General features: G+C 58.0%; 3 protein-coding genes across 6 annotated transcripts; 1 reads left to right on the forward strand and 2 right to left on the reverse strand.

Annotated features, from left to right (window-relative positions):
• Positions 1 to 83: 83 nt before the first annotated feature.
• MIA (MIA SH3 domain containing) lies at positions 84 to 9,118 on the reverse strand. The gene is made up of 4 exons (XM_002722298.5): positions 1,125 to 9,118; positions 884 to 1,017; positions 427 to 537; positions 84 to 177 (listed from the first exon to the last, which is right to left on the reverse strand). Exons 1-4 carry the CDS (start codon positions 1,264 to 1,266, stop codon positions 154 to 156), a joined length of 411 nt encoding a protein of 136 aa, XP_002722344.2. The 5' UTR covers positions 1,267 to 9,118; the 3' UTR covers positions 84 to 153.
• Positions 9,119 to 9,277: 159 nt separating this feature from the next.
• SNRPA (small nuclear ribonucleoprotein polypeptide A) lies at positions 9,278 to 18,491 on the reverse strand (the record flags this gene model as incomplete). Its single annotated transcript, NM_001082160.1, is given in 7 exon segments — positions 9,278 to 9,650; positions 10,452 to 10,540; positions 10,903 to 11,076; positions 12,556 to 12,735; positions 14,734 to 14,906; positions 17,897 to 17,991; positions 18,455 to 18,491. Coding segments are annotated over 6 exon segments (849 nt in total). The 3' UTR covers positions 9,278 to 9,490.
• A 334-nt stretch (positions 18,492 to 18,825) lies between these two features.
• ACTMAP (actin maturation protease) lies at positions 18,826 to 24,925 on the forward strand. 4 transcript variants are annotated; one of them, XM_070062198.1, is made up of 7 exons: positions 18,851 to 19,780; positions 20,645 to 20,775; positions 21,683 to 21,751; positions 22,153 to 22,277; positions 22,534 to 22,663; positions 22,755 to 22,825; positions 23,493 to 24,925. In XM_070062198.1, the coding sequence occupies exons 3-7, from the start codon at positions 21,705 to 21,707 to the stop codon at positions 23,828 to 23,830; spliced, it is 711 nt and encodes a 236-aa protein (XP_069918299.1). In that variant the 5' UTR covers positions 18,851 to 19,780; positions 20,645 to 20,775; positions 21,683 to 21,704; the 3' UTR covers positions 23,831 to 24,925. The 4 variants fall into 4 exon arrangements, with proteins under 4 accessions (XP_002722363.3, XP_008247945.2, XP_051692385.2 ...); XM_002722317.5 differs by lacking the exon at positions 20,645 to 20,775 and having other exon boundaries at positions 18,826 to 19,780; XM_008249723.4 differs by lacking the exons at positions 20,645 to 20,775; positions 22,534 to 22,663; positions 22,755 to 22,825 and having other exon boundaries at positions 18,848 to 19,780.
• The last annotated feature ends 7 nt before the right edge of the window (positions 24,926 to 24,932 follow it).

The raw sequence follows: 24,932 nt of genomic DNA on the forward strand, positions 1-24,932 counted from the left end.
GCGAGCTGATTGGCTGGACCCAGGAACCTGGGCAGATTTTGCCTTTGTACTGCCCCAGCCCAAGGACCACAGAGACGCGGCGGTTTGCGCTCGGCCGATGTATTTGCACACAAGCCAAGGAGGGAAGACAGCGGGCATCGCGGCGGGCTGCACTCACGGGCAGTAGAAATCCCATTTCTGAAAAAGAGGAAGCAGAAACGGTGGAGAGCAAACCCAGTGAGCACCGCAGTGGGTCTAGCGGTTGGCCACATAAATGCTATGCAAATCAGCCCCAGTCCTCTAATCTCTGCTGAACCGAGAGTGAGAAATCACTGCCCATTTTAGCGGGGAGCGAACTGAGCCAGGCTGCTGGGGATCCAAGGGTAGGAGGGGTTCTGCCCATCTTCACCACCCAAAGGGCCTCCCTCGGCAAGCCAGGACACTCACATCTGTCTTTACATCAATTTTCCCGGGTTTCAGAGTCCGGTCCTCGCGAACGATGCTACTGGGGAAATAGCCTAGGCGAGCAGCCAGGTCTCCGTAGTAATCTCCCTGAACCTGAGGAAGAGGGAGCGACAGCCGGGCGCTGGGACCATGGCGAGCTCCGTCCTGCTGGGGGGCTTGGCTCCCGCTCCTCTCCCCAGCCTTGTCACTCAAATCTCAGCCTGTCACCTGCGCAGATGGCCAAGCAGCCACCCGGTCCCTCTGTATTAATTCTCACTTGTCTCCTTCTATCAAAAGATAAGAGCTGTTCATGGGTCTATCTTCCGTGTCTAGAAAAGATCTTGGCATCGCAGGAGGTGCCGTGGGGGAAGGTGTCCCTTCCCCCAAATGTGTTTCCCTTCATGTGGAAAGCCGGGGTTCACTCCCCTCCGACCTCACCCCCCCACACACACACACTCACACTGCCTCCCCAGAAGAGGCGTCCGCGGCCCTTTAGCTTGGAGAAGACATATACCACCTGGCCCCGGTATATGGTCAGGAAGCGGCAGTCGGGGGCCACGTAGTCCTGAAGAGCCACAGCCATGGAGATGGGGTCTAGGGCAGCAACAGAAGGAAGTGACAGTGACAGCACCTCTGCCCCCGACCCAGCACACACACAGGCCAGGAACCCACACTCCCCCCCTCCTTCTTCCCACTCTCACGGCTGCATTCCTCATCGGCACACAGCTTCCGCTCGGCCAGCTTGGGCATGGGGCGGTCCCCCGCACTAGGCCCTGGGGTGGCAGACAGCACGACGATGACACCGAGGAGCACCGGGGACAGGGACCGAGCCATCACGGCCATGAGCGAGAGCAACCAAGGGGAGAAGTGGTCTCTGGTGTGCTCTTGCTCTCCCTCTGGCCAGCAACACAAGGAGACCTGTGTTCTCTGTGTTGACCCCGCCTTAAACCAGACCCAATTTTACCCATACCACCTAGAGGCCGCCACCCAGCCAGAACCATTTCAAAGACGGGGTGAGGGCTGCTGGCTCACGGAAAGGCCCAGATAGGCCCTCAGCTGCCCAGGTCAGTCCAGGTGACAGCGTCCCCCTCAGCTTGGACTCAATCCCATCCTCCCAGGAATCTCGCTTAGGGTACCCAGGCCCCTCTGCTGCTCCCTCCAGGGACAGAACCAGAGAAGCCAGTTTGGAAAACCACTTGGAATTTCCCGTGCTGGGGGCAGAACAAGGCAGCCCTTTGAGGACAAGGGCCGCAGCTCCCAGCACTGAGTGACAACTCCATGGGGCCTCAGGGCCGCTGGCAGCCCAGCCAGCTCACTATTCACCCTGCCTGGGCCAACCCCTGCCCCTCTCAGAGCCCCGCCTTCCTCCTCTGCAAAATGGGGAAGACAGTGAAAGTGAACCGTGACAGTGTTCACCACATACATCTTATTAACGCAAGTGGAGGAGGGGCTACTACTCCCCTTTTCATATGGCAAAGGGACCGAGGGGGTGGGGACACCCAGCACCTTGCTCTCTGACCTCATGGAGCTCCTGAAGGGGTTAAATAAGAGCCCATTCAAGGGATCTGCAGGGGACCTGGAGGACAAAGCACTCCCAGGGATGGTCTGGACACAAGATCAGATTATTGCAACTAGATAAGCAGTAAGCTGCCGGAGAGAGGGAACAAGAAGTCCTCTAGACTTGAAAAGACCAGAGAGGGACTGGCGCTGCGGAGCAGGGGTTGAGCTGCTGCCCACAAGGCCAGCTTCCCATATCGACGCTGGTTCAAGTCCTGGCCGCTCCACGCTAGTAACAGCAGATGGCGGCCCAGTTCTTGGGCCCTGTGACTGTCAAAATCAATAAATGAACCTTAAAGAGAATCTGAGGAGCAGGTGCTGTGGCCCAGTGAGCTGAGTCACTGCTGAGGACGCCTGCACCCCACACACGACTGCAGTTTGAGCCCAGGCTGCCCTGCTCACAACCTAACGCATCCTGAGAGGCACAGTACCTGGGTCCCTGCCACCCATGAGAGTTCCAGGGTCCGGCCTCAGTTTGAACTTCCCATTACGTTTTTCCTTTATCCATCTGAGAGGCAGACAGGGCCCCCGCCCACTGGTTCACTCCCAAAATGCCTGCAACAGCAGAGGGCAGCCCCGGCTGATACCAGGAGCTAGGGACCAATCCAGGTCTCGCATGTGGAGGGCAGAGACCCAAGCACTCCAGTCATCACCACGGTGCACATTAGCAGGAAGCTAGAATTGGGAGCAGAGCTGAGACGGGTCTGAACCCAGGCAATCTGCTATGGAATGAAGGCATCCCAAACACTTGTCCCAGAACCCTCCACTTTAGAAAATTTTTAGAAATTATTCCTTTAATCAATAAATATTTAATGAGTGTGTACAAGGTGCTAGATCCTGATCCAGAAACTGTAGATTCCTCAAGGAATGAGAGACCAAGGCCTCTGGTGGGGAGAAAAGAGCCAGCAAACAAAACTTTTTAATAACTTCTTATTTATTTTCATTTTATTTGAAAGACAGAGAAGAGAGAGATCTTCCAGCTGCTGAAACATTAAGGGCTGGGCGAGGCTGAAGCCAGGAGCACAGCAGGTAAAGCTGCTGCCTGTGGTGCCAGCATCCAATAAGGGCTCCGGTTTGAGTCCCGGCTGCTCCACTTCTAATCCAACTCCCTGCTAAGGCCTGGAAAAGCAGTGGAGGGTGGCCCAAGTGCTTGGGCCCCTGCACCTGTGTGGGAGTCCTGGAACCCGCCCAGCTCTGGCACTTGCAGCCATTTGGCGAGTGAACCAGCAGATGCAAGAACTTACTGTCTCTCCCTCTCTAAAACTGCCTTGCAAGTAAATACATAGTTAAAAAGAAAGTCAATCCAGGTCTCCCCAGTGGGTGGCAGAGACCCAAGTACTTAAGCCATCACTTGCTACCTCCCAAGTGTGCATTAGTAAGAATGCAGGATTCAAAAAAGCAAAGCTGGAAATGCAACCCAGGCATTCTGAGGTGGGTGTGGGCAACCCAAGCAGTGCCCTAACCACTGCACCAAACACCTGCCCCACAGATATGTGTATTTTTTTTGAAATGCAGAGTTACAGATAGAGAGGGAGAGTCTTATCTGCTGGTTTACTTCCCAAATGGCCACAATGGCTGGGGCTGGGCCAAGCCAGGAGCTTCTTCCAGGTCTCCCATGTCGGTGCAGTGGCCCAAGAACTTGGGCCATCTGCTGCTTTTCCAGGCACATTAGCAGGGAGCTAGATCAGAAGCTTAACAGCCGGGACTTGAACCAGCGCCCACATGGGATGCTGGCGCTGCAGGTAGCAGCTTAGTCCAATAAGCCACATCATTGACTTCACCCCAGGGTATTTTTTTAGATTCACTTACTGGGGCCAGAGTTGTGGCACAGCAGATTAAGCTACCACCTGCAACACCAGCCTCCCATATGGGCGCCGGTTAATGTCCCAGCTGCTCTACTTCTAACTCAGCTCCCTGCTCACGCACTTGGGGAAGCAGCCAAAGATGGTCCAAGTGCTTGCCACCCATGTAGGAGACTCAGAATGAAGCTCCTGGCTTCAGCATGGCCCAGCCCGAGCTACTGCAGCCATTAGAATGAACCAGCAGATCAAAGAACTCTCTCTAACTCTGCCTTCCAAATAAACATTTATCTTCTTAATTTATTTAAAGAGAAGAGTGATGAGAAACAGATACAGGAGCCAGGAACTCAATCCAGGTCTCCTACAGGGCTGGCAGGGGCCCAACTACTTGAGCCACCTTTCACTGCTTTCCTGGGCACATTAGCAGAGCTGGATTGGAAGCAGAGCAGCTGGGAGCTGGGGTGTGGGTGCTGCAGATGGCAACTGCACCACAATGCACCCCACCCCTCCGCGCGCGCACCTGCCGGATATTTAGAAAGAACAAAATAATTAGCTGTGGGGACTATGGCCCCTAATGTTGATGAAATCACAAAGGGGTAGAAGTGGCTTCACTTCCCAGAGTCAATGCATTTATCTACTGCTGCATTAGTCATCCCACAATGTAGTAACTTAAAACCAACATTACCCTCTTTCCTGTGGGCCAGAAATCCCGGTGTAGCTTAGCTGGATGCCTGTGCCCAGTGTCCCCACAGGGCTGCAGCCTCACTTGAAGGCTGGACCGGGGAAGGATCCAGTCCCAAAGTCATTCGGGCAAGTGCTGGAAGGGCTCAGTCGCCTGTGGGAACTGGACTGAGGACCTCTGTCCGCAATGACTGTTGGTGGGAAGCTTCCTTGGCTCCTTGCCACACACGTCTTCAGAAAGCACACGACACGGTGGCTGGCTTCCCACCAAGCAGGACAGAAGCATCTTTGTAATCTTTTTTGGTTTTTTTGACAGGCAGAGTTAGACAGAGAGACAGGTCTTCCTTCCATTGGTTCACCCCCCAAATGGCCACTACGGCTGGCACGCTGCACCGATCCAAAGCCAGGAGCCAGGTGCTTCCTCCTGGTCTCCCATGTGGGTACAGGGCCCAAGCACTTGAGCCATCCTCCATTGCCTTCCCAGGCCACAGCAGAGAGCTGGACTGGAAGAGGAGCAACCGAGACAGAATCCAGTGCCCCAACCGGGACTAGAACCCGGGGTGCTGGCGCCACAGGCGGAGGATTATTCTGGAGAGCGGCGGCACCGGCTGCATCTTTGTAATCTTATCCTAGAAAGGACATCCCACCATTTTTGCTACCCAGTAGTCCCCCCCACCACACACCTTTATCTGCAGCCTTCACTTACCTGTGGTCTGAGAATATGAGATGGAAAACTCCAGAACTAAATACTTCCTAAGTTTTAAGTTGCATGCCATTCTGAATAGCATGAAATCTCAAGTCATCCTGTCCCACCCTGCCCAGAAAGTGAGGCATCCCCTGGTGCAGTGGACCTGAGCCATGTGTGCTATGGTGCTTGTGTTCCTGGGACTCCATAAAACCATGGCCCCAAGTACAACAGCCGCAAAGCTGGCAACTCGGATACGCAGGAGAGCAGCTGTCAAGGGCTTCACTTAACGGAAGGTCAAGTTCTCAGTAAGAGCATTGCTCGCGAGGTTGCTGTGATCCCGGGCAGAACAAACCCACCTGTGAGAGTGAGAAGGGGGCAAGCCATGCTAACTTCGCTGCTGCACCCCAGAGCGCCAGTCCCAGCCAAAATTAGAAGGCGCCCCACCAGGACCCGGGGCTGTCTGGTTCCAGGTGTGTGTGTGTGGGGGGGTCCATGGGAGGTATCCCCTTGCAGGTAAGGGGGAACCCTGCATTCACGAGGCAGGTCACTGGGTCCAGCTCACACTTGAAGACACCCCAGGTGTGGACAGTGCAGAGTGGAGACCAGCAGCACCCACCCTGGAGGCCACCTGTCCATATCCAAACTTCATACGGGACCAAGGCAGCCATGGCAACCCCCACACCCCCTTTCTGTACTCCGGCCACACAAGCAGGACACGGAACGGCACACTTCTCTTGAGCCCCAGCACTGGCACCCGGGGCTTTCATCCCGGCCCTCACAGCCTTCGCCCACCCCAGGACCCTGGCGCTTTTCCCACCCCTCCCCGGGCGGGCTGCTCTGCAGCACCTCCGCTCCAGGTGCTTGCCAGTCGCTCTCTGGGATGCTTCCCCTTCAGCTTTCAGGCTGAGGAGAAAAGCAAGCCACGGCCCAAGGTCAGGAGGAGGAAGCGGTGTCGCATGGTACTCACCTCTCACCTCCACACTGTGCTGCAAGCCCAGTTTCCAGAGCCCCCGCCTTCCCCTCAGGCCTTGCCCCGGGCCTGGCCAGCCCATGCTTGTTTCAAAGGCTGGACACGCAGGCCTGGGGCCAGGGAGGAGTCTGAGGAGACAGGCCCTGAGCAACGCCCAGCTAAGCACGCAGACATCAAAAGCAAAACAGCTCTGCTCCAGGGACCCTTCTCAGAGGCTTTTCTTTTTGAAGATACATTTATTTGTTAGAAAGAGTTAGAGCCATAGGGAGAGACAGATCTTCCACCTGTTAGTTCACTCCCCAAATGCCTGCCACAGCTGGACTGAAGCCAGGAGCCAGGAGCTCCATCTGGGTCTCCCACCTAGGTGCAGGGGCCCAAACACTTGGGCCATCTTCTGTTGCTTTCACAGGTGCATTAGCAGGGAGCTGGATGGGAAGCAGAGCAGTTGGGACTCCAACATGGGCTGTCGGCAGGACAGCGGCCTACTGGGCTCTCCTTGATCACCGCCTCTCCCTCATCAGAATACAGTATCTGAAGCTGGCTTTTCGGTTTTGCCATTGTACACCGTCTCTGGAACAGCGTTTAGCATCTTACGTGTACATGTGTGTTAGATTCACATGCCAGTACTCAGTAAATCCCTGCTGACGTGACTCTTGGGAAGTGCCTGGTGGTGGCTGTACTGAGTACAGGTTGAGCACCGCTAACCCTGAAATCTGGAATCTAGAGGCCAGCACTGGGACCTAGTGGGTAAAGCCACCACCTGTGATGCTGGCACTCATACGGGGGCTGGTTCGAGTCCCAGCTGCTCCACTTCTGATCCAGCTCCCTGCTAATGGCCTGGAAAAGCAGTAGAGGATGGCCCAAGTGCTTAGACTCCTGCACCCATGTGGGAGACCCAGAATAAGCTCCCGGCTTCAGCCCGCCCAGGCCTGGCTGCTGCAGCCATTTGGGGAGGGAACCAGTGGATGGAAGATCTGTCTCTCCCTCTCTCTTTAACTGTGCCTTTCAGATAAATAATTTAAAAAAAAAAATCTGGAAGCTAAAATCCAATACTTTTTTGAATACAAATGTTGACAGCCACAAGTGAGAAATTCCACACTGAACCTCCTGTGACAGGTCACATTCCAAACACAGATGCACTAAAAATATTGTATATTTAAAAATCTGCATAAAATCCCCTTCAGGCTCTGTGTATGAGGTGTACACCAAAAAATAATGAGTCTTGCGTTTAGATCTGGATCCCAAGACAACACAGGTCCACGCAAATATTCCAAAACCCGGAACACTGCCAGCTCCAAGCACTCTGGGTCGGTTCTACTCACCCTGCACAAACACAGAGGGGTTCCTTTTTACTCAGCAAGAAAATGACGCTCTGAGTGGGGACATCACCTGTTTGCAGGGTGACAGCTAGGAGTCCCCAGAGTAGAAGCCAGAATCGGCTGACACAGAACCCACCAGGCCCACCCACAGGTGCTGGTGTGGTGTACAAGGTGCCTTTGCTCACCCGTCTGCACCAAGGCTGCGCCACTCAGCAAAGATGGCAATTCCGTTCTTCCAGTCCCTCAGACCACACAGGCATGAAAAATCTCGATCGGCTGTTCCTCCTTCCTCATTTCTAACAATTCCTCATCAACAGAGGCGGCGAGGCTCAGAGCAGTGCCAGGGAATTACATCCAGAAAGAATCAGTGTCTCAGTCTAGTTGTGGCCAATTTTTTACCTCTGCCAAATGATCTCACTTTTCTATTTAAAAATTTTTTAAATGATCTATTTATTATTGGAAAGGCAAAGTGAGATATCTTCCATCTGCTGGCTCACTCCCCAGATGGCTGCAACAGGCCAAACCCAGGAGCTCCACCTGATCTCCCACATGGGTAGCAGAGGCCCATGTACTTGGGTCATCTTCCATTGCCTTCCCAGATACACGAGCAGGGAGCTCGACAGAAGGCAGAAAGACTCACACTGACACGGACAGGAGATGCTGGTGTCGCAAGAGGCAGCTTAACCTGCTGAACTACAAAACTGGTCCTAAATTATACAGGTTTTGAGCTGATTTTTCCAAAAAAAATTATTTACTTATTTTTAAAGTCAAAGCTACAGAGAGCAATCTTCCATCTGCTGGTTCATGTCACAGATGGCAGCAACAGCCAGCATGGAGCCTGCCTGAAATCAGGGGCCAGGAGCCAGGGGCTTTTCCCAGCTCTCCCACATGGGTGGCAGGGGCCCAGGTAGCTGGGCCATCATCTGCTGCTTTCCCAGGCCATTTACAGGAAGCTGGATTGAAAGAGGAACAGCCAGGACTTGAACCGGCGCCCACATGGGATGCTGGAGTTGCAGTTGGTGGCTTTACCAGCTATGCCACAGCCCTGACCCGATTTTAATCAACTTAAAAGTTCCCAGGTCAGTGGAAAACAGCCCAAGTGCTTGAGCTCCTGCCACCCATGTAGGAGACCCAGATGAAGTTCCTGTCTCCTGGCTTCAGCCTGGCCCAGCTCGGGCAGTGGTGGGCATTTGGGGAATGAATCAGTAAATGAAAGATCTCTGTCTCTCCCGCTCCAACTCTGCCTTTGAGATAAAACAAACACACACACACACACCCTCCAGGTCAGGTGATAGCCAGCTGAGCATCCCTGCTGTTGACCCTCCCTTGGTTCCCACAGCTCAGCTGCTCACACGGCTGCCTGCCAGAGGCCCCTGCTGGCCACACTGCTTGTCTCATCAGCAGCTTCCCACACGTAGCCGGGTTGGTTTGGGGGCATCTTCGTGAATCCCATCCTCATGGATGCTCAAGCAGGAGCTGCAAGCTGGAGCCCCAGCGTGTCCAACGCAGACTGCCACTCCTACGACCCTTCCCCGGAGCTCCTTCCCTCATTAAATCCTTCCCTGGTCCCTACGAGACCGCTGCTGCCAGACGGCCCTGGTGCACAGATCAGAAAAATGAAGGAACACCTCTTTCCTGACACACCTGCATCTGTTAGGAAACCGCTGGGGAAAAACCGCACAGTGCATGGCACCCCTGGGTTCCTACTTCTGTCCTGAGTGCTGACTGAGGTGGAGACAGACAAGTGCAGGGCAGTGAGCCTTCCCAAGCCCGCAGGCCCCAAAGTGCTGCTGTGGGGGAAAGCAACTGTGCAAGGCAAAAAACCAAGACAAAGGCTGTGAAAAACCAAACCTCAAAACCCACTTTAATTCCGGCCTGACAGCGCCAGGTGCAATGTCTGGGGCAGACTCTGGGTACAATGCTGTGTGGCGACCACTCACTCACACGCGGCTCTGAGAAGGCCCCCGAGGGGGACTTACCTTCAGGGGGCTGAGCCAATGAGGGGAGGGGCGGCCCCAGAACAGGGGGCAGGGGCAGGTATGGGGACAAGGCGCTACTTCTTGGCAAAGGAAATCTTCATGGCGTTGTTCTGGGTGATCTTGAAGCCCTGCAAGGCGTCGCGGGCAGCCCCGGCCTGCACCTCATTGTCAAACTCCACGAAGGCAATGTCGTGCCGCCCGGGCACCAGACGCACCTCCTTGAAGCCAGGGAACCTGGGAGGGAACGGCAGAGCTCAGGGACCCTGACTCGGCCCCATGCGGGACAGACCGCCAGGGCAAGGCTGGAATGAAGAGCTTGAACACGGACACCCAGACAACAATCCAGGCAGAAACGGCACTGCAGTCCCCAGGCCCTCCCCCAGTCAAAGCCAACCGTCCCAGGAACCGCCGCGGCCCTTACTTCCACACCTTTCTCTAATTGCCTTCGCCTCATTCTCTTCACCTGCCATCCTTTTCCCAGCCGCATTCTTACAAAACATGTATTGTTTTGTCGATCTGCTAGATATGTGGTATTTCCTATCTTGCTTCTCAAAATTCCCTTTTGTACTATTACAGGTTTCTCCAGCAGCAGAAGCACCAGGTGAACCCCCTACACTCTAACCCCAACATCGAGCTGTGGCCTGTCCCACAGGCAGGGCTCCAGGGTTTAGACACCGCCCCCACCGCAGCCTGGGGTGTGCTGCGTTCTGCCAGTCTAGCCAGTGTCCAAAATGTCTATTGTTTTATGTGCACCCTCGAAGGTTCTTCTCCGTTTCAGAGACTGGGAAAGTGAGACCCAGAGCTTGGTTACCTGTCCAACCAAGGCGAGGGAGGCTAGCATGCCGTGGCCACGGGGACCCGCCCACCTTACCACCACGGCACCCCCAGGCTGTGGTCCCAACCCAGGCTCCTCCTCCTCCTCCTCTTTGTACACCTTCAGTCCCTGTTCCTCCTGCAAAGCCTGAGTTGGCTCAGGGCTCTGCCAGCAGGATGCTGAGGCCCGTTCCCATGGTAACAGCCCCAGGCCCCACTCACTGGTTGAAAAGCATGGACAGCATGAGCTCATTGGTCTCCTCAGGCAGGTTGGTGAGGAACAAGATGTGATTCGGGGGATTCTCGGACAGCTGCAGGGAGAAGGGGCCATGAGCACATAAGCCCTGAGTCCGCCCTGATCCCCACCCCTCAGCCAGCCTGGATTCGTCCTGGCACCTCCTCCGGACGCACCATCTGCTGTCACCCGTGTGTCTGCTCTGCTCACTGCCGTGCACCGAGGGTGCACAGTAGGCCCCAGTGCTCAGCACTAAGTCACAGGTGAACGCGGGGGCCGCTGCTGCAGCCTCACGCTGGCCCTCCAGACCTAGAGCAAACCTGCCACCTCCACTCCGCCCAGGGCCCCCTCAGGGGGTCTGCCCAGCCCCCCTCCCCGAGCCATCCCTTTCAACTGCCAGCCTCTATCTCTAGAGACCTCAGGGGGCCCGACACTCACAGGCTGGGCGGGCGGCATCTGCCCCGGCATCAGCTGCTGAGGGGGCATGGCGCCGGGCGGGAGCTGGCCGGGCGCAAGGCCTGGCGGCGGGATCATGCCGGGGGGCGGCATGTAGGGCGGCTGGCCCGGCATGTGGTGCATGATACGCGGCGCCTGCGTCATGGGTGGCATGCCCTGTGGAGAGAGGGGGCGGGATCAATGCAGGAAGTGGCGAGGGGCAACCCGGATGGGGACAGACACACGGACACACACACACACACACACACACAGAAAGGCCCAGGCCTAAACAGAGGTGAAAACAGCGCCCAGAAAGCTGGACCGAGCCAAGGTGGACGCCAACACAAAAGGTTTAAAAAAAAAAAAAAGCTGTAAGAAACTCCAGTCAGGCCTTGGTTTGTTTACAGATCTATAGATTTAAAGTTAAGATGGTGACAACTTCACACAGAGAGGCAAGAATCTATGGTGCATTTTCTAAAAACAAAACACAAAAATGTCACCAGATCCAGAGACCAGGAAAGAGGTGGACGGACGGCAGGGATGGAAAGGGAGGGTCAGGGCAGCAGCAGGAGGAAAACGGCACAAAGCCCTGGCCTGGCACAGCCAGGACCGGAATCCCAGCCTGGAGGCCGAGCGCAGGACAGCGCGGCCCGGCCGGAGCCGGGACACCCATTCTCGCGAGAGCCAGAGCCCAGGGCGCCGTCCTCGCCTCTGTACTCGGGCTCTGGCATCCTGTTTAGCACACAGGATGTTTCCACTCCTCATGCCCTCTCCAAGGTCATGAAGACATTTTCCTGTTTTCTCCTGGAACACTCGGCTCTGCGATTCATCTCACGCTACCTTGTGCAGGCTGAGAGGGAGCGTTCATCTTTTCCCCACAGACATCCAATCCCCAGCTCTGTTAACCAGGAAAAAATAAGCCCTAACCACAGTGAGCCGGTGGTGCCATGGGCACACAAGTGTGGCTGTCTCTACACTTTTCGTTCTGCCCCACTGGCCCACCTTCCTGCCCTGAGACTGCTGGAGCTTCTAGAAGTCTTAAGCCCTGGTCCTGAGATCCCCCAGTCACTTGTACTGTAGGCCTTGGCACGCACTGAAAGTCCTATGGATCGTGGTGCGTGGAGGATGTCCCACCCACTGCTGTGGCCTCCCTTCACCCCCAGCACTGCTCTGCGCTGTCACCAGGAACAGGCCCGCACACCTATCAGATCGACTGCTCGGCACTGTTCTCCAGTGTGGAGTCTACTTGTTCCTAGGTATAGAGACGAAACCACTACTTCTCACTGACTTTATATGTAGTGGCCTTCCTGAACTAACTTCACTTATTAATCCCAATGGTCAGTTGCTAAATTCTCCTGGATCTTCTATATAAACATTGACTTAAAAGACGGCAAAGACATGATCAAAGAGAATGAAACCAAGGGACAGACATGGAGAAAGCCCAGAGGGACAGCCGGCAGACAGGGACCTGTGCCCTGAGCACGGATACCACCACCCAGGTGCTCACCTCCCCGAGAGAGACACACACAACCTCGGCAAGGAAACGGAAGGGAAGGCTCTGAATCCCCAAGGGAAGACCTTTCCCTACCCTGCCCCAAGTCAGGCAATGGGCTAAGGCCCAGTGCTGACAGGACACACCTCTGGGCCCCGGCTTACCGGGACAGGGCCCTGCACGGCCCCCACCACGGGGGCCGCCGCTCCGCCCTGCACGGCCTTCTTGGCAGCGGGCGTCTCCTGGCTCTTGGGCTTCCTCTTCTCCCGCTTGCGGTCCCGCTCCACAAAGGTGCCCTTCATCTTGGCGATGATGTCCGAGTCGGTCTTGGCGTACTGAATGCGCTACCCAGCAGAAAGCAGGGGGTTACAAGGGCAGACTACCAAGCCCAGGGCCTGGGTTCAAAACCAGACCTTACCAAGAGCTTGCTGAGAAACGTTATAAGTTGGTTGGTCTCAACTTCCCCATCTGTAAAGTGGGGACAATTATATCCCCGTCAAAGCACTGTCATATGGACTAAATGAGTTAAATGTTCAGAACAGTCCACCACAGGGAGTGAGGGCTCAGCAGACTGTGTTTCCAAGAGAAGACAGAAGGCCAGCGATGAGGTGTAGTAGGTTAAGCTGCTGCCTACAGTGCCGGCAATCCCATATGGACGCCAGTTCGCGTCCTGACTGCTCCTCTTCTGATCCAGCTCTCTGCTATGGCCTGGGAAAGCAGCTGAAGATAGCCCAAGTGCTTGGACCCCTGCACTCATGTAGGTGACCCAGAAGCAGCTCCTGGCTCCTGGCTCCTGGCTCTGGCTTGGCCCAGACCTGACTGTTGCAGCCACAGGGAGAATAAACGAGTGAATGCTAGATCTCTCTCCTTTTCTCTCTGTACCTCTGCCTCTCAAATAAAATAAATAATAAAATCCTTAAGAGAGAGGACGCTGAGCCAAAGGCAGGCCAATGCTAGGACAGGGGCTCTGTGAGGGGCAGTTCCACCCCCACAGTTGGGTTTTCAAGCGAAATCCACTCTCAACGGTTCTCACTAAACACCAGGCCCCTCCTAGGCTCTGACCTGGGAGCAAAACACACACGAGCCCTTGCCCTCGTAGGGCTCATGCAGTGGGGGAAGGTGCGATGCTTAAAAACAGAAAGAGGCCGGCGCCGTGGTTCAATAGGCTAATCCTCCGCCTAGCGGCGCCGGCACACCGGGTTCTAGTCCGGGTCGGGACGCCAGATTCTGTCCCGGTTGCCCCTCTTCCAGGCCAGCTCTCTGCTGTGGCCAGGGAGTGCAAAGGAGGATGGCCCAAGTGCTTGGGCCCTGCACCCCATGGGAGACCAGGAGAAGCACCTGGCTCCTGCCTTCGGATCAGCGTGATGCGCCGGCCACAGCACGCTGGCTGCGGCGGCCACTGGAGGGTGAACCAACGGCAAAGGAAGACCTTTCTCTCTGTCTCTCTCTCATTGTCCACTCTCTCAGCCAGGCTCTGCAGAGGCACAACGGGCACACAGCCACAGCTGGGGCACCATGGGCCACGGAGCCAAGTGGCGAGCCACCACTCGTCCTGCACGGAGCCCCGTGGCTGTGTGTGGGGAGCAGGGCTGAAGACAGGGAAGTCACTGCCCTCGTCCTGAGGCGGGGAGGCGGTGGCCAGAGCAGGCCGACAGCGCGTGAGGCCGCGGAGCCGCGCTCTGAAGGCAGAGCGACTGCGTTTCCGGACAAATTCACTCATCTGGGCGCCTGATGTGCTCCAAGCAAAGACTTGGGGAACACATGAAGACGGGGAGTTCACACAAAAAGATGTACGGCTTTTATCCCTCAAAAGCCAACACCGCACACCCGAGAAAGGTAACGAGGACACAGCAACTCCAGGCTCACAAACGCACAGGGGACAACAGGCAGGAGGAGTCAGCGCAGGGCCCTCTCCAGATGGAAGTGACAGGTGGCCCGGCTGTCCCGGGCCTGCAGCTTCCAACGGACATGACCTGCCTGCCGCCCACACACACAGACTCGCAGGTTCCCATCAGGCCTGCAGCCCAGCCAGATGCACCTGACCTTCTCACTTCCCTCATCATGTCCACTCTGAGCCTTACTTCACCCCCCCCACACACACACGCTTTCTGCCTCACCTACTGAAGGCCCTGCCTGAACCCCGACTGGGTTAGGGGCCTCCTCCAACCGCCCCCACCCCAGGCTCTGTGCTCCCTCCCTGTTCTGGCCCTTAGTACTCTACCTGTCCTCCTATGTCCCCCCACCCCGCTCAAAAGTCTCTGGGTCTGGGAGCTGCCCTGGTCACTGGTGTCTCTGTACAGTGTCCCAGCGCCTTCCGCAGGCCACGCTCGCGCACCACTCACCATGGGCTTGTCGTAGAAGGGGAAACCCTGCATGGAGCGCAGGGCGTTGGTGGCACTGCTGACCTCCTTGAAGATGACGAAGGCCTGGCCCCTCATCTTCAGGCTCCGTGACACCAGGATGTCCAGGATCTGGCCAAACTGGGAGAAGATGGCATACAGCGACTTCTTCAGCTCTGCAGTGGGGGAAAGAAGAGCCGGGGCTGAGCAGAGGCCTGGGCACCACGTCCTGGCACTTGCGCGCCTTCTCTAGAAGTGCAGCCAGATGAGACCACCAGCCACGGGCAGAGAACCCCGATGCCAGTTCAGCGACCTCTCGACCCAGCCACAGCAGTAGCTAAGCACCCCAGCGGCGGGGCTCGTGTCTCTGAGTACGGCAGAGCACGCTGATGTGCACAGGGCCACCATGGGGGAGCACGAACTCGTGCAGGAGCGCTCAGTGCCACCTGGCACACAGCAAACGCTCAATAAGAGCGCCCAGGCGGACTTTCTGTACCCCAACTTGTCCCCGTGCCTCCGGCCGCACAGGGACATTCAGGCTGAACAAAGGTGCCTTCTCATAACCCAGGCCCAAAGGAGGACCAACTGAATGGAACACCAGGAGAGGAAATAAAGTGTGTGCGTTAGATGAGGAAGGGTGGGGACAAGGATTTTTCATTTCAAAGATTTACTTATTGGGGCTGGCGCTGTGGTGTAGCGGGTAAAGCCACTGCCTGTGGTGCCAGCATCCCATGTGGGCGTTGGTTCAAGTCCCGGCTGCTCCACTTCCAATCCAGCTCTCTGCTATGGCCTGGGAAAGTAACAGAGGATGGCCCAAGTACTTGGGTCCCTGCACCCATGTGGGAGACCCGGAGGAGCTCCTGGCTCCTGGCTTCGGATCGGCTCAGCTCCAGCCATTGCAGCCAATTGGGGAGTGAACCAGCGGATGGAAGACTCTCTCTCTCTCTGCCTCTCCTTTTCTGTGTGTAACTCTGTCTTTCAAATAAATAATTTTTTTAATATTTATTTGAATGGCAGCATTACAGAGAGGCAGAGAGAAAGGGCTTCCATCCACTGGTTCACTCCCCGAATGGCCGCAATGGCCAGAGCTGTGCCCATCCGAAGCCAGGAGCCAGGAGCTCCTTCCGGGTCTCCCACGTGGGTGCAGGAGCCCAAGCATTTGGGCCGTCTTCCACTGCTTTCCCAGGCCATAGCAGAGAGCTGGATCAGAAATGGAGCATCCGAGACTCAAGCCAGAACCCATAAGGGATGCCGGCACTGCAGGCTGCGGCTTTACCTGCTACGCCACAGTGCCAGCCCTGACAGGGATATTTTGAAGCAATTAACCAAAAATGTCCCTAGTGGGAAAATTCCCATCCTCTCTCCAAGCTCTGATCCTATGCTGGACTCTACCCATTCTCCAGTCTTCCCTACCCCACTCAAGTTCACCCTCCATACCCGAGAAGGTCACAAGGGACACAGTCAGGACAGGGGAGCAGCCTGGCCTAGTATAGTCAGCACGTCACACAGTCCACAGGGCCCTCTGAACCAACAGCTCATCACCCTCTGGAAGCTTCGCCACGATTCACAGGTTCACAGGCCTCCGGGGCTCAGGCCCACAAAACTATGTGTAGTTCCCAGAATGCCCCAGGCTCTTCTGTCCCTAGACATCTGCACATGCTGGGCCAAGTTCGGAACAATCTTCTCCTCACTGAGATGTAAATACTGCTTTGGTCAAGTCTTGTGGCACAGAGGGTTACGGCACCCCTGAGACACCTGCATCCCATTTCAGAGTGCCTGCCTCAAGTCCCCGCGACTCTGCACTTTCCATCCAGCTTCCTGCTAAGGTACCTGGGAGGCAACAGCGGATGGCCCAAGTCCTTAGGCCCCTGCCACCCACGGGGGAGGCCGAGATGCAGTTCCTGGCTCCTGGCTTTGGCCTGGCCCAGCCCTGACCACTGCAGCCATTTGGAGAGTGAACCAGAAAATGGAAAATCTCTCTCTCCCGGCCTTCCAAATCTTTAAAAATAAACCAAATCCCAGTTATGGCCAATTTTCTTGAGGTGACAGAAAAAGTTTACCTTTCTCCAGGGGCCAGCACTGTGGTGTAGTGGGTTAAGCCACTGCCTGGGATACTGACATCCCATATCGGTGCCTGTTCAAGTCCCGGCTGCTCCACTTCCAATCCCAGTTAATGGACTGAGAAAGCAGCAGAAGACGGCCGAAGCGCTTGGGCCCCTACACCCACGCGGGAGACCCAGACGAAGCTCCTGGCTCCTGGCTCCGGTCTGGCCCAGGGCCGGTTGTTGTGGCCATCCGAGGAGTGAACCAGCAGATGGAGGCTCAATAAGGGGATCATTTACTAATTCACTACAGCGAGAGACGCTGACTTCAAGAACTCAGTTCTTTCCCTCTCGTGTGGGAGCTAAACACAGAGACGAACGCCTCCACCTGCACACAGGATGGCGATCACCAGAGGCTGGGAGAGGCGGGCCCACAGAGGGAGTCTGGCTATCAAAACTAGGGGGGCTTGAGTGTGGCTCACTAACTGGGACAACTGTGCCACACTACCCGGACCCGGGAACAAGGAAGCCATGCTAACTCCTAATTCTGGCCTGGCGGTGGTGTTCTGGTGCCGCCTACAACGCCAGCATCCTGGCTGCGTCCCAGCTGCTACACTTGTGGTCCAGCTCCCTGCTAACGCGCTGGGATGACCATGGAAGATGCCCCACGTACTCGGGCCCCTGCACCTGCGTGGGAGACCCGGCTGGAGTGCCCGGGCTAGGCTTCAACCTGGCCCGGGCCCGGCTGTCTGAGCAGCGAACCAGAGGATGGAAGCTCTCTCTCCCTGCGCCTCTCCCGCCCTCCATTTTAGAGCCCCAGTGTCCTAGTCTGACAACTGGGACTTAGGCAACGTGGATGCCCCTGCTACAAGTGTTGCCAGCCCCATGAAAGTCCGTAACATCAGGGCTTGATGGGGCACGCCCGGGGGCCTATGGGAAGTAGTGGCAGCCGCCTGAGGAGAGACAGGGAAGGGCTTCCTGGAAGAGGAGTCCCGAGAGGGGGAAGACGGCCAGGTCCAAGGGCAGAGCGTTCACGACACGGAGCCAGGTCCGGCGAAGGCTGAGCGAGGGAGAGGACGCAGCTCACGCGGGACAGCCCAACCCCCAGCACCCCGATCACTCACCATCCTTCTTGATCTTCTCATTGAGGTTGTTGATATAAATGGTGTGGTTGGGGCGGGTCTCGGGAACTGCCATGGGGCGAGGCGCCAAGCGAGGGCTGAGAGGAGGAAAAAGAGGACCTAAGCCCGGGGCTTCCCCTACTCCCTCGTCTCAAGGCTGACTGAACGGCCCGTTCAGGAATCTTCCCTCCAAAACGGAAGATGAGGCGAGGCGCCAGCGGGGAGACGATGGAGGCGCAGCCTGGGCAACAAAGCGTGCGCAGGACTCCGCTTCTGCCCGCGTGCTGAGGGGAAACCGCCAGGGGTTTACTACAAGTCCCAGCAGGCTCTGCGCGACCCAGTAGGCGGGACGCCCTAAGGGGCGATTCCCATTGGCCTACGCGCCCAAACGTTGGTGAGGAGGAAAAAACCCGGATGTAAGAGGCGGTTAGGGGCGGGACGGATTTGAGGTCCTTGACCTCGCACAGCGAGAAAGTTTCCCCAGACCAAACATGGAAAACCACCAGGCCAAGCGCACCGGCCACCTGTTGCCGACGGCCGCCCAGACCCATGGCTACTCACTGATAGGGCTGCGGCTCCCACAAGCGGCGCCTGCTGCGCTCCTCAGATCAGACCACAAAACTTCCCCTCCCAGCCCCGCCTTTGCCTTTCTATAAGCCAATACCAGGGCGGAAATTTGGTAGGTAGACCAATCAGAGTAAGGGTCGTCCCTGGGCTCAGCTCCTGCCAATCAAGATGACACTCGGGTTCCCGCTTCGGCAGAAGGCCCGCCCCCGGCCCGCTGCCTTCCTCTGCGCCTGGATCTACGGACCAATCAGCGACGGTCACGAGCTTCTTGCCAATAGGGACGCGGCACCCGTAGCAGTCTCTTCCGGAGGCGGGCCTTTGGAAACCCCACCTCTTCCTCACAGCCTTACACCTTATAGCGTCATCGCTACAGGGGCGGGGCTTGGTGCGGATGCTACACGTGATATGGGGACGGCAGTGTGCCGAGGCCGCCATTTTGCGCGCCGGAAAGGCGCGTTTTGCTTCTTAAGCTCGCTTCCCTATCCTGGCGGTATCTCGGCTTCCTCCGGCCTCCCATCTCGGAGCTTTCTCCAGCACACAAACTTTTCCTGTTGCTAATCCCGGCATCTGCGCCGCGGCAAGGCCATTTTCCCTTCCGGGTTGACCTCTTGACCTCTAACCGAGGTGGGGCCTGGGGTGTGAGCAGGACCGAACCTGAGCTGCCCCAGGCCAGCCCTGGGCCCTAAAGCCTCACCTGTGGGCGCCTCACGCCAGGTCTTGGCTTTAATATCCGAATGCTGACCCTGTCGCGTCCCTCTCAGCGTTAACTCCCAACTTGCCCCGCAGGAGCCCTGCACAGCCCCAGGGCACACGTCTGCTCTCCCAGTTAGTAACGGCGTTCCTCTGAGTGAGCCCCAATCCCCGCCTCCATGGGTTCACATTTTAGCCCTGGATTTTTGCTAACCCACTGCTCGGCCCCCAAACTCCGGAGCGCAACTCCAAAACCTTTATGATCGGCATCTCCAAGATCTTGGGGAAGAGTCTTCCTCTCCCATCCTCAACTCCTCCCGCAGACCCCAAGATGGCCGCCCCAGGGGCTCCTATCCTAGAGCCCCCCAGCCCTCCTCCAAAAGCCCCTGCACCTCCTCCCCCACCCCTGAGTCCGCTGGACGGGGCTCTCCCAGCCCCTCCCCGCGGCCTCCAGGCCCCCATTCCGCTGCCGCCGCCGCCGCCTCCGCCAGCCGCTGCCGTGGGGATGGCTCCTCCTCGTGTCTTCGGCCTAGAGAAGAGCCGGCTCCTGCAGGAGGCCCTGGCGAAGGCCGGCCCAGTCCCCAAGGCCAGAGAAGACGCCAGGAGGCTCCTGAAGCTGCACAAGGACCGGTAGGGCCCCCGGGCCCCACATGCACCTGCACCTGCACCGCACGCCGCCACCTGTCCCCGCCCCCATTCCCATTTCCTGGAGATGAAAATGGCTGGATGGTTCCAGTCCCCTCTCCCCCGAGCGCCCAGTGGTGGCGGGAGCCCCCTGCAGTGAGGAAAGAGCCCCCCCAAGAGCCTCGTGCAGAGAGGGTGGTGGGACCAGGGTAAAGGGGTTTCCTCCACCCGGGGAAGGTGGGGCTGCTCGGTGGGCGGGAAGCAGCTCCCCAGGGCACGCTGGGAAGCTGTGCAAAGGGGTCCCGGACAGGGAGGCTGCCTGTGGGGCCTGCAGGGCATGAGCCAGGCGGGAAGGGTTAACGATGCCGGTGAGGGGAAGACAGGGTTCTGGCCCAGAGACCCAAAGAAGCTGCCACCTCGCCAGACACGTTGGCCCCAAATGCCCCAAGCAGAGGAGGCAAATTTAACACAAATTAAAACCACAAACTGCAGCCTAGCCAAGGTCAGGTACTGATTTGTTTTTTTTTTTTTTTTTTTTAATGTGGTTTTGTTTTTTAAAGATCTATTTTATTTATGTGAAAGGCAGCGCTACAGAGAGAGAGATTTTCCAGCTGCTGGTTCGCTCCCCATAGTGAACTGTGGCTGTGCCACAAGGCCGGCCCCAGTTCAAGTGTTTTTAAGTTGTGATTGAATCCCCTCGGCAACCCCACGTGGTGGGACCGGTGGGACCTGTTATTGTCTCGTCTTCCAGAAGAGCAAACAGGCTCACAGAGGAGGAGTTGTTAGCCACAGGGCAAAGACAAGGGATGAGCCAGTGGGGTGAGCCTGCTCTGTGCCTTCACCCCCACCCTGGCTGTCTGCCCCATGCAGGGTCCCTGCCTGGCAGTCCTTGCCCTCGCCCTGGCCTTGGAGTCGGAGTGTCCTGCCTGCACCCGAGCGCTGGGCTTGTCATCACCGGAACTGAGCAATTCCCTGGGCGCGACTGGTCAGGTCTGCGAAAGGTGGGCTCTACAGGGCCCGCACTGTGGTAGAGCAGGCCCAGTCCCGGCTGCTCCGATTCCAGTCCAGCTCCCTGCTAAGGCACCTGGGAAAGCAGCGGAAGACGGCCTGAGTGCACAGGCCTCCACACTCACGTGGGAGACCCGGATGGAGCTCCTGGCTCCTGGCTTCGGATCGGCCCAGCTCTCGCTGTGGCAGCCATTTGGGGGAATGAACCAGTGGATGGAAGACCTCTCTCTCTCTCTAAATAAAATAAATAACTACTTAAAAAAGAAGAGATTCGTTCCACTGATAGGTGGCCTCTTAGGCGTCAGGCGTGTTGCTTGGTTTTACTCAAGGGTGAGTTAGGGGGTCCGCCCTGTGTAACAGCCTGAGAAATAGAGCTGAGGGGGACAGGACTCGCGGAGAGGCCGGCCTGTGGCCTAGCGGTCAGGATGCCCACGTCCCACATCACAGCGCCTGGCTCCCGGCCCCAGCTTCCTGCGAGGGTGCGCCCTGGGAGGCAGTAGTCAGGTAGATAGGTTCTTGTCACCCATGAGGGAGGCCTGGCTCGCGTTGCTGGCTCCCTGCTTCCGTGCCCGACTCGGGCCGTGGTCAGAGTTTGGGTGTAGAGTCGCCCCTTGAGCCACGTCCTCACGGCTCCTAGTGGCGAGGTTTGCACACGTGCTGTTTGCCTTCGGCAGCAGAGGAAGGGCGGGGACGGGCAGAAGGAAGATTCTGGGGAACCGAGGCTCCAGGACGGGAGGGGACTCACCAGGGGCCGGGCAGGTGCTGCTCCCTGGCCTTTGGACAGCCAGGCAGCATTCCCTCCACCTGCCTGGACGCCCTCTCCCCAGCCAGGTCTCGGGGCGGGAGAGGGGCTCTCGGGCTGGCCCCCTTGTGACCTGGGCCTGGCTCTATCTACTCCAGCTTCCGGAGTGACCTGCAGTGGATGCTCTTCTGCGCCGACCTGCCGTCCCTCATCCAAGAAGGCCCTCAGTAGGTGCCCGGCCCCCGGCCAGCCCCGGCCCCTGAGCCCTGGCTCTTCCTGGGCTGGGCTCCTTGCAGCCTGCCTAGGGAGGGAAGGGGGGAGGGAGGGAGTCCAGGGGGACATCCGGGCCCCAGGTGCAGTGTGGGAAACAGCAAGGGAGTGCACTCCAGGGAGTGAACAAGCCAGCCTGGTCCATTTCTACCTCTGCCCTGAGGCCAGGTGACCTCCCTTTTAGCCCCAGTACTCCAGCCAGGGCCCAGGCTGTGGCCATTGCCTCCCAGCGAAGGACAGTCTCCCGCCTAGCCAGGGGCAGACCTGGGGCAGCAGATCTGTTCCCCGCTCCAGCCGCCTGGGTAGAAGGGCCCAGCAAAGCGGGACTCGAGTGAACCACGGGGCTGTCCCCCTTCAGGTGTGGGCTGGTGGCCTTGTGGATGGCAGGCACTCTGCTGTCACCCCCCAGCGGCGTCCCCCTGGAGAGGCTGGTGCAGGTGGCCATGGAGAGAGGCTACACGGCACAGGGGGAGATGTTCTCCGGTGAGTGGGGGTGGGGAGGGCCTTGACTGCTCCCCAGAGGGGACCAGGGAGGCTGGTGGGATGCTGCAGGCCCGTGAGGGGCTCTCCTCCTCCTCCCGTTCTCCAGGCCCCGTAGAGTGGGCACCACTGGGAGCCTGGAGCCAGGCTGCCTGGGGTCTGACGTCTGCTGGGCCTCACTCTGTGGTACCGAGGGCTGATGGTCACGCGAGGATGGGAAGCTTGAGTCCCCAGCAAGCCCTCTGCTCCCACCCTGCAGTGGCCGACATGGGCCGGCTGGCCGAGGAGACGCTGGGCTGCCAGGCTGAGCTGCTGCGCGGGGGCCTGGGCGGGCCCAACAGGGGCCTTGTCCTGCAGCACCTAGTCGCCGGACACCCCGTGCTCATCCCGTATCCCAGCGCCCAGGGGGGAGCAGGGCAGGGGTGGCAAAGGGCGGGTCCAAGAGCCCTGCCATGGGTTTGGCCTTAACACCAGCACCAGCTACGACGAGGACTTCAACCATGAGCCGTGTCGGAGGAGGGGCCACAAGGCCCACTGGGCAGTGAGTTCAGGTGGGTCCCCGCTCTGGGTGTGCCCTCACCTGGGACCTCCCCATCCCCAGTCACTTCCTCACCTTCACCCTGGTGCCACCCATGTCCCCACAGCTTAATAAGAAAGGACCTGGCCCCAGGTGTCTGCCGGTTAGGGTTTCAACAAACAGAAGAGGATCAGACTGCGGTCTCCAGGCTGTGACTCTGGCCACCGCAGTCTGATCCTCTGGCCAGGTTTCTGCACCTCTCTGGGCTCCCACTGCCCAGGTGGCGATCAGCGGGGATGGTAGCCCCCTTTGTAGGCAGAGCTCAGAACCTCAGAGCTGTCCCTGTCTCGGGGCATAGCCCGATGAGTGTTCGCGGGACGAACGCCATCCGCCTGCTCACAGGAGGCCCTGGTCCAGGCCGTGTGGCCCTGCAGGCTCCCTCTGGGTCTCTTTCCTGGACAGCTGCAGATGTGGAGGGCGGGCTGGCTCCTCTGTGCTCACTGTGGCCAGCAGCATGGCAGAAGGCTATAGCTTTGGAGCCGGGTGCCGGCAGTGTTCCCACTGCCCCCAGTAACCACTCTGTGGCTGAGGACCAAGGCCACAGCTTCCCTGGAGGCCTGGGAGGGAGGTGACCTCAGCGAGCCCCTTGTCAAGGCCTTGTAGACTGCTACTCACCTCCTCCTCCACCTCCTCTCCCCCAGGGGTCCTGCTGGGTGTGCAGCACGTACCAAGCCTCGACTACACTGAGGACCCCGAGCTGCCAGGCCTGTTCCACCCAGTGCCCGGCAGGCCCTGCCGGCCACCGTCCCTGCCAGGGGAGGAGGCCCCCGGAGCCACCTACCTTCTCTCCAAGCAGGGCAAGAGTTGGCACTACCAGCTGTGGGACTACGACCAGATCCAGGATAGCAACCTGCAGCTGACTGAGTTCTCACCCTCACGGGCCACCGACGGCCAAGTCTACGTGGTGCCCACCGGTGGGGTGCAGGCTGGCCTCTGCGGCCAGGCCCTGCTCCTCAGACCACGGGACTCCTGCCACTAGGTGAGGCCGGGCCCAGGCCATAGCCTGGCTGTCACCACTTAATGTTCTAGGCCGGCGCTGCGGCTCACTAGGCTAATCCTCCGCCTTGCGGCGCCAGCACACCGGATTCTAGTCCCAGTCGGGGCGCCAGATTCTGTCCCGGTTGCCCCTCTTCCAGGCCAGCTCTCTGCTGTGGCCCGGGAATGCAGTGGAGGATGGCCCAAGTGCTTGGGCCCTGCACCCCATGGGAGACCAGGAGAAGCACCTGGCTCCTGCCATCGGATCAGCGCAGTGTGCCAGCCGTGGCGGCCACTGGAAGGTGAACCAACGGCAAAGGAAGACCTTTCTGTCTCTCTCTCTCACTGTCCACTCTGCCTGTCAAAAAAAAAAAAAAAAAAAAAGAATGTTCTAGTCTGACCCACTTTGGATGGCCCCTGAGTTTGAGCCGCATCCCTGAGGGCCTCCAGCCGCAAGCCCATCCCTACAGCACCGACTGACCCCTCCTCTCCAAGGAGAGACACCTCAGACCCCACCCCCGGCCATCCCACGTGGACAGGGCATCCACCCCTTTCCCACGTACCACCTCTCCTGCAGCACGGCCACCTCACTGGACAGCTGCAGGACTGCTTCCCACTCCGCTGCCAGCCTGGCCCACTGCTCCTCGCCTCAGCTCAGGTTCTGCTTCCTCAGGGAAGAGCCCTTCTGTGCCGGCTGGGCGCCCTCACCACTTCCTGTCTCCCCCACACCAAGCAATCACACGCTGACCTCTGCCTGCTGTAACAGCAGTTCCTCTGGCCCCGAGGCCGAAGCCTGGAGCAGGAGTCATGGCCTTAGGCCGCGTGGCCGGCAGGTGGCAGGGTCACTGCAGCCAGGCCATCTTCCTGAATTTCACCCTGGTGCTGACCACACACTGTTCTCCCTGTATGGTCCCACACGTGCACGCATGGGGCATGTCGAGTAGTTTGTGAAAAACAAGATTGTAAAATTTATTTTGATAGAAAAAACCTTTGAAGTCCACACAATATGCATCTTCCATGAACTTTTTGAAGTCCCCTCATATGCATGGATTTCAACATTTTTGCACCAAAATAAACTTACCTTTTAATTCCATTTGAATCTCGGA

The sequence above is a fragment of the Oryctolagus cuniculus genome, chromosome 18, assembly GCF_964237555.1.
Source record: "Oryctolagus cuniculus chromosome 18, mOryCun1.1, whole genome shotgun sequence".
Lineage (NCBI taxonomy): Eukaryota > Metazoa > Chordata > Mammalia > Lagomorpha > Leporidae > Oryctolagus > Oryctolagus cuniculus.

Coding starts and splice junctions, on each gene's coding strand:
- MIA (XM_002722298.5), bottom strand. CDS start 1,266: ATGGCCGTGATGGCTCGGTCCCTGTCCCCGGTGCTCCTCGGTGTCATC. Junction 538..883: donor GCCTCTTCTGGGGAGGCAGT/GTGAGTGTGTGT, acceptor CCTCTTCCTCAG/GTTCAGGGAGATTACTACGG. Junction 178..426: donor AAATTGATGTAAAGACAGAT/GTGAGTGTCCTG, acceptor CCTCTTTTTCAG/AAATGGGATTTCTACTGCCC.
- ACTMAP (XM_002722317.5), top strand. CDS start 19,410: ATGATCGGCATCTCCAAGATCTTGGGGAAGAGTCTTCCTCTCCCATCC. Junction 19,781..21,682: donor CTGAAGCTGCACAAGGACCG/GTAGGGCCCCCG, acceptor TATCTACTCCAG/CTTCCGGAGTGACCTGCAGT. Junction 22,826..23,492: donor CCACTGGGCAGTGAGTTCAG/GTGGGTCCCCGC, acceptor CCTCTCCCCCAG/GGGTCCTGCTGGGTGTGCAG.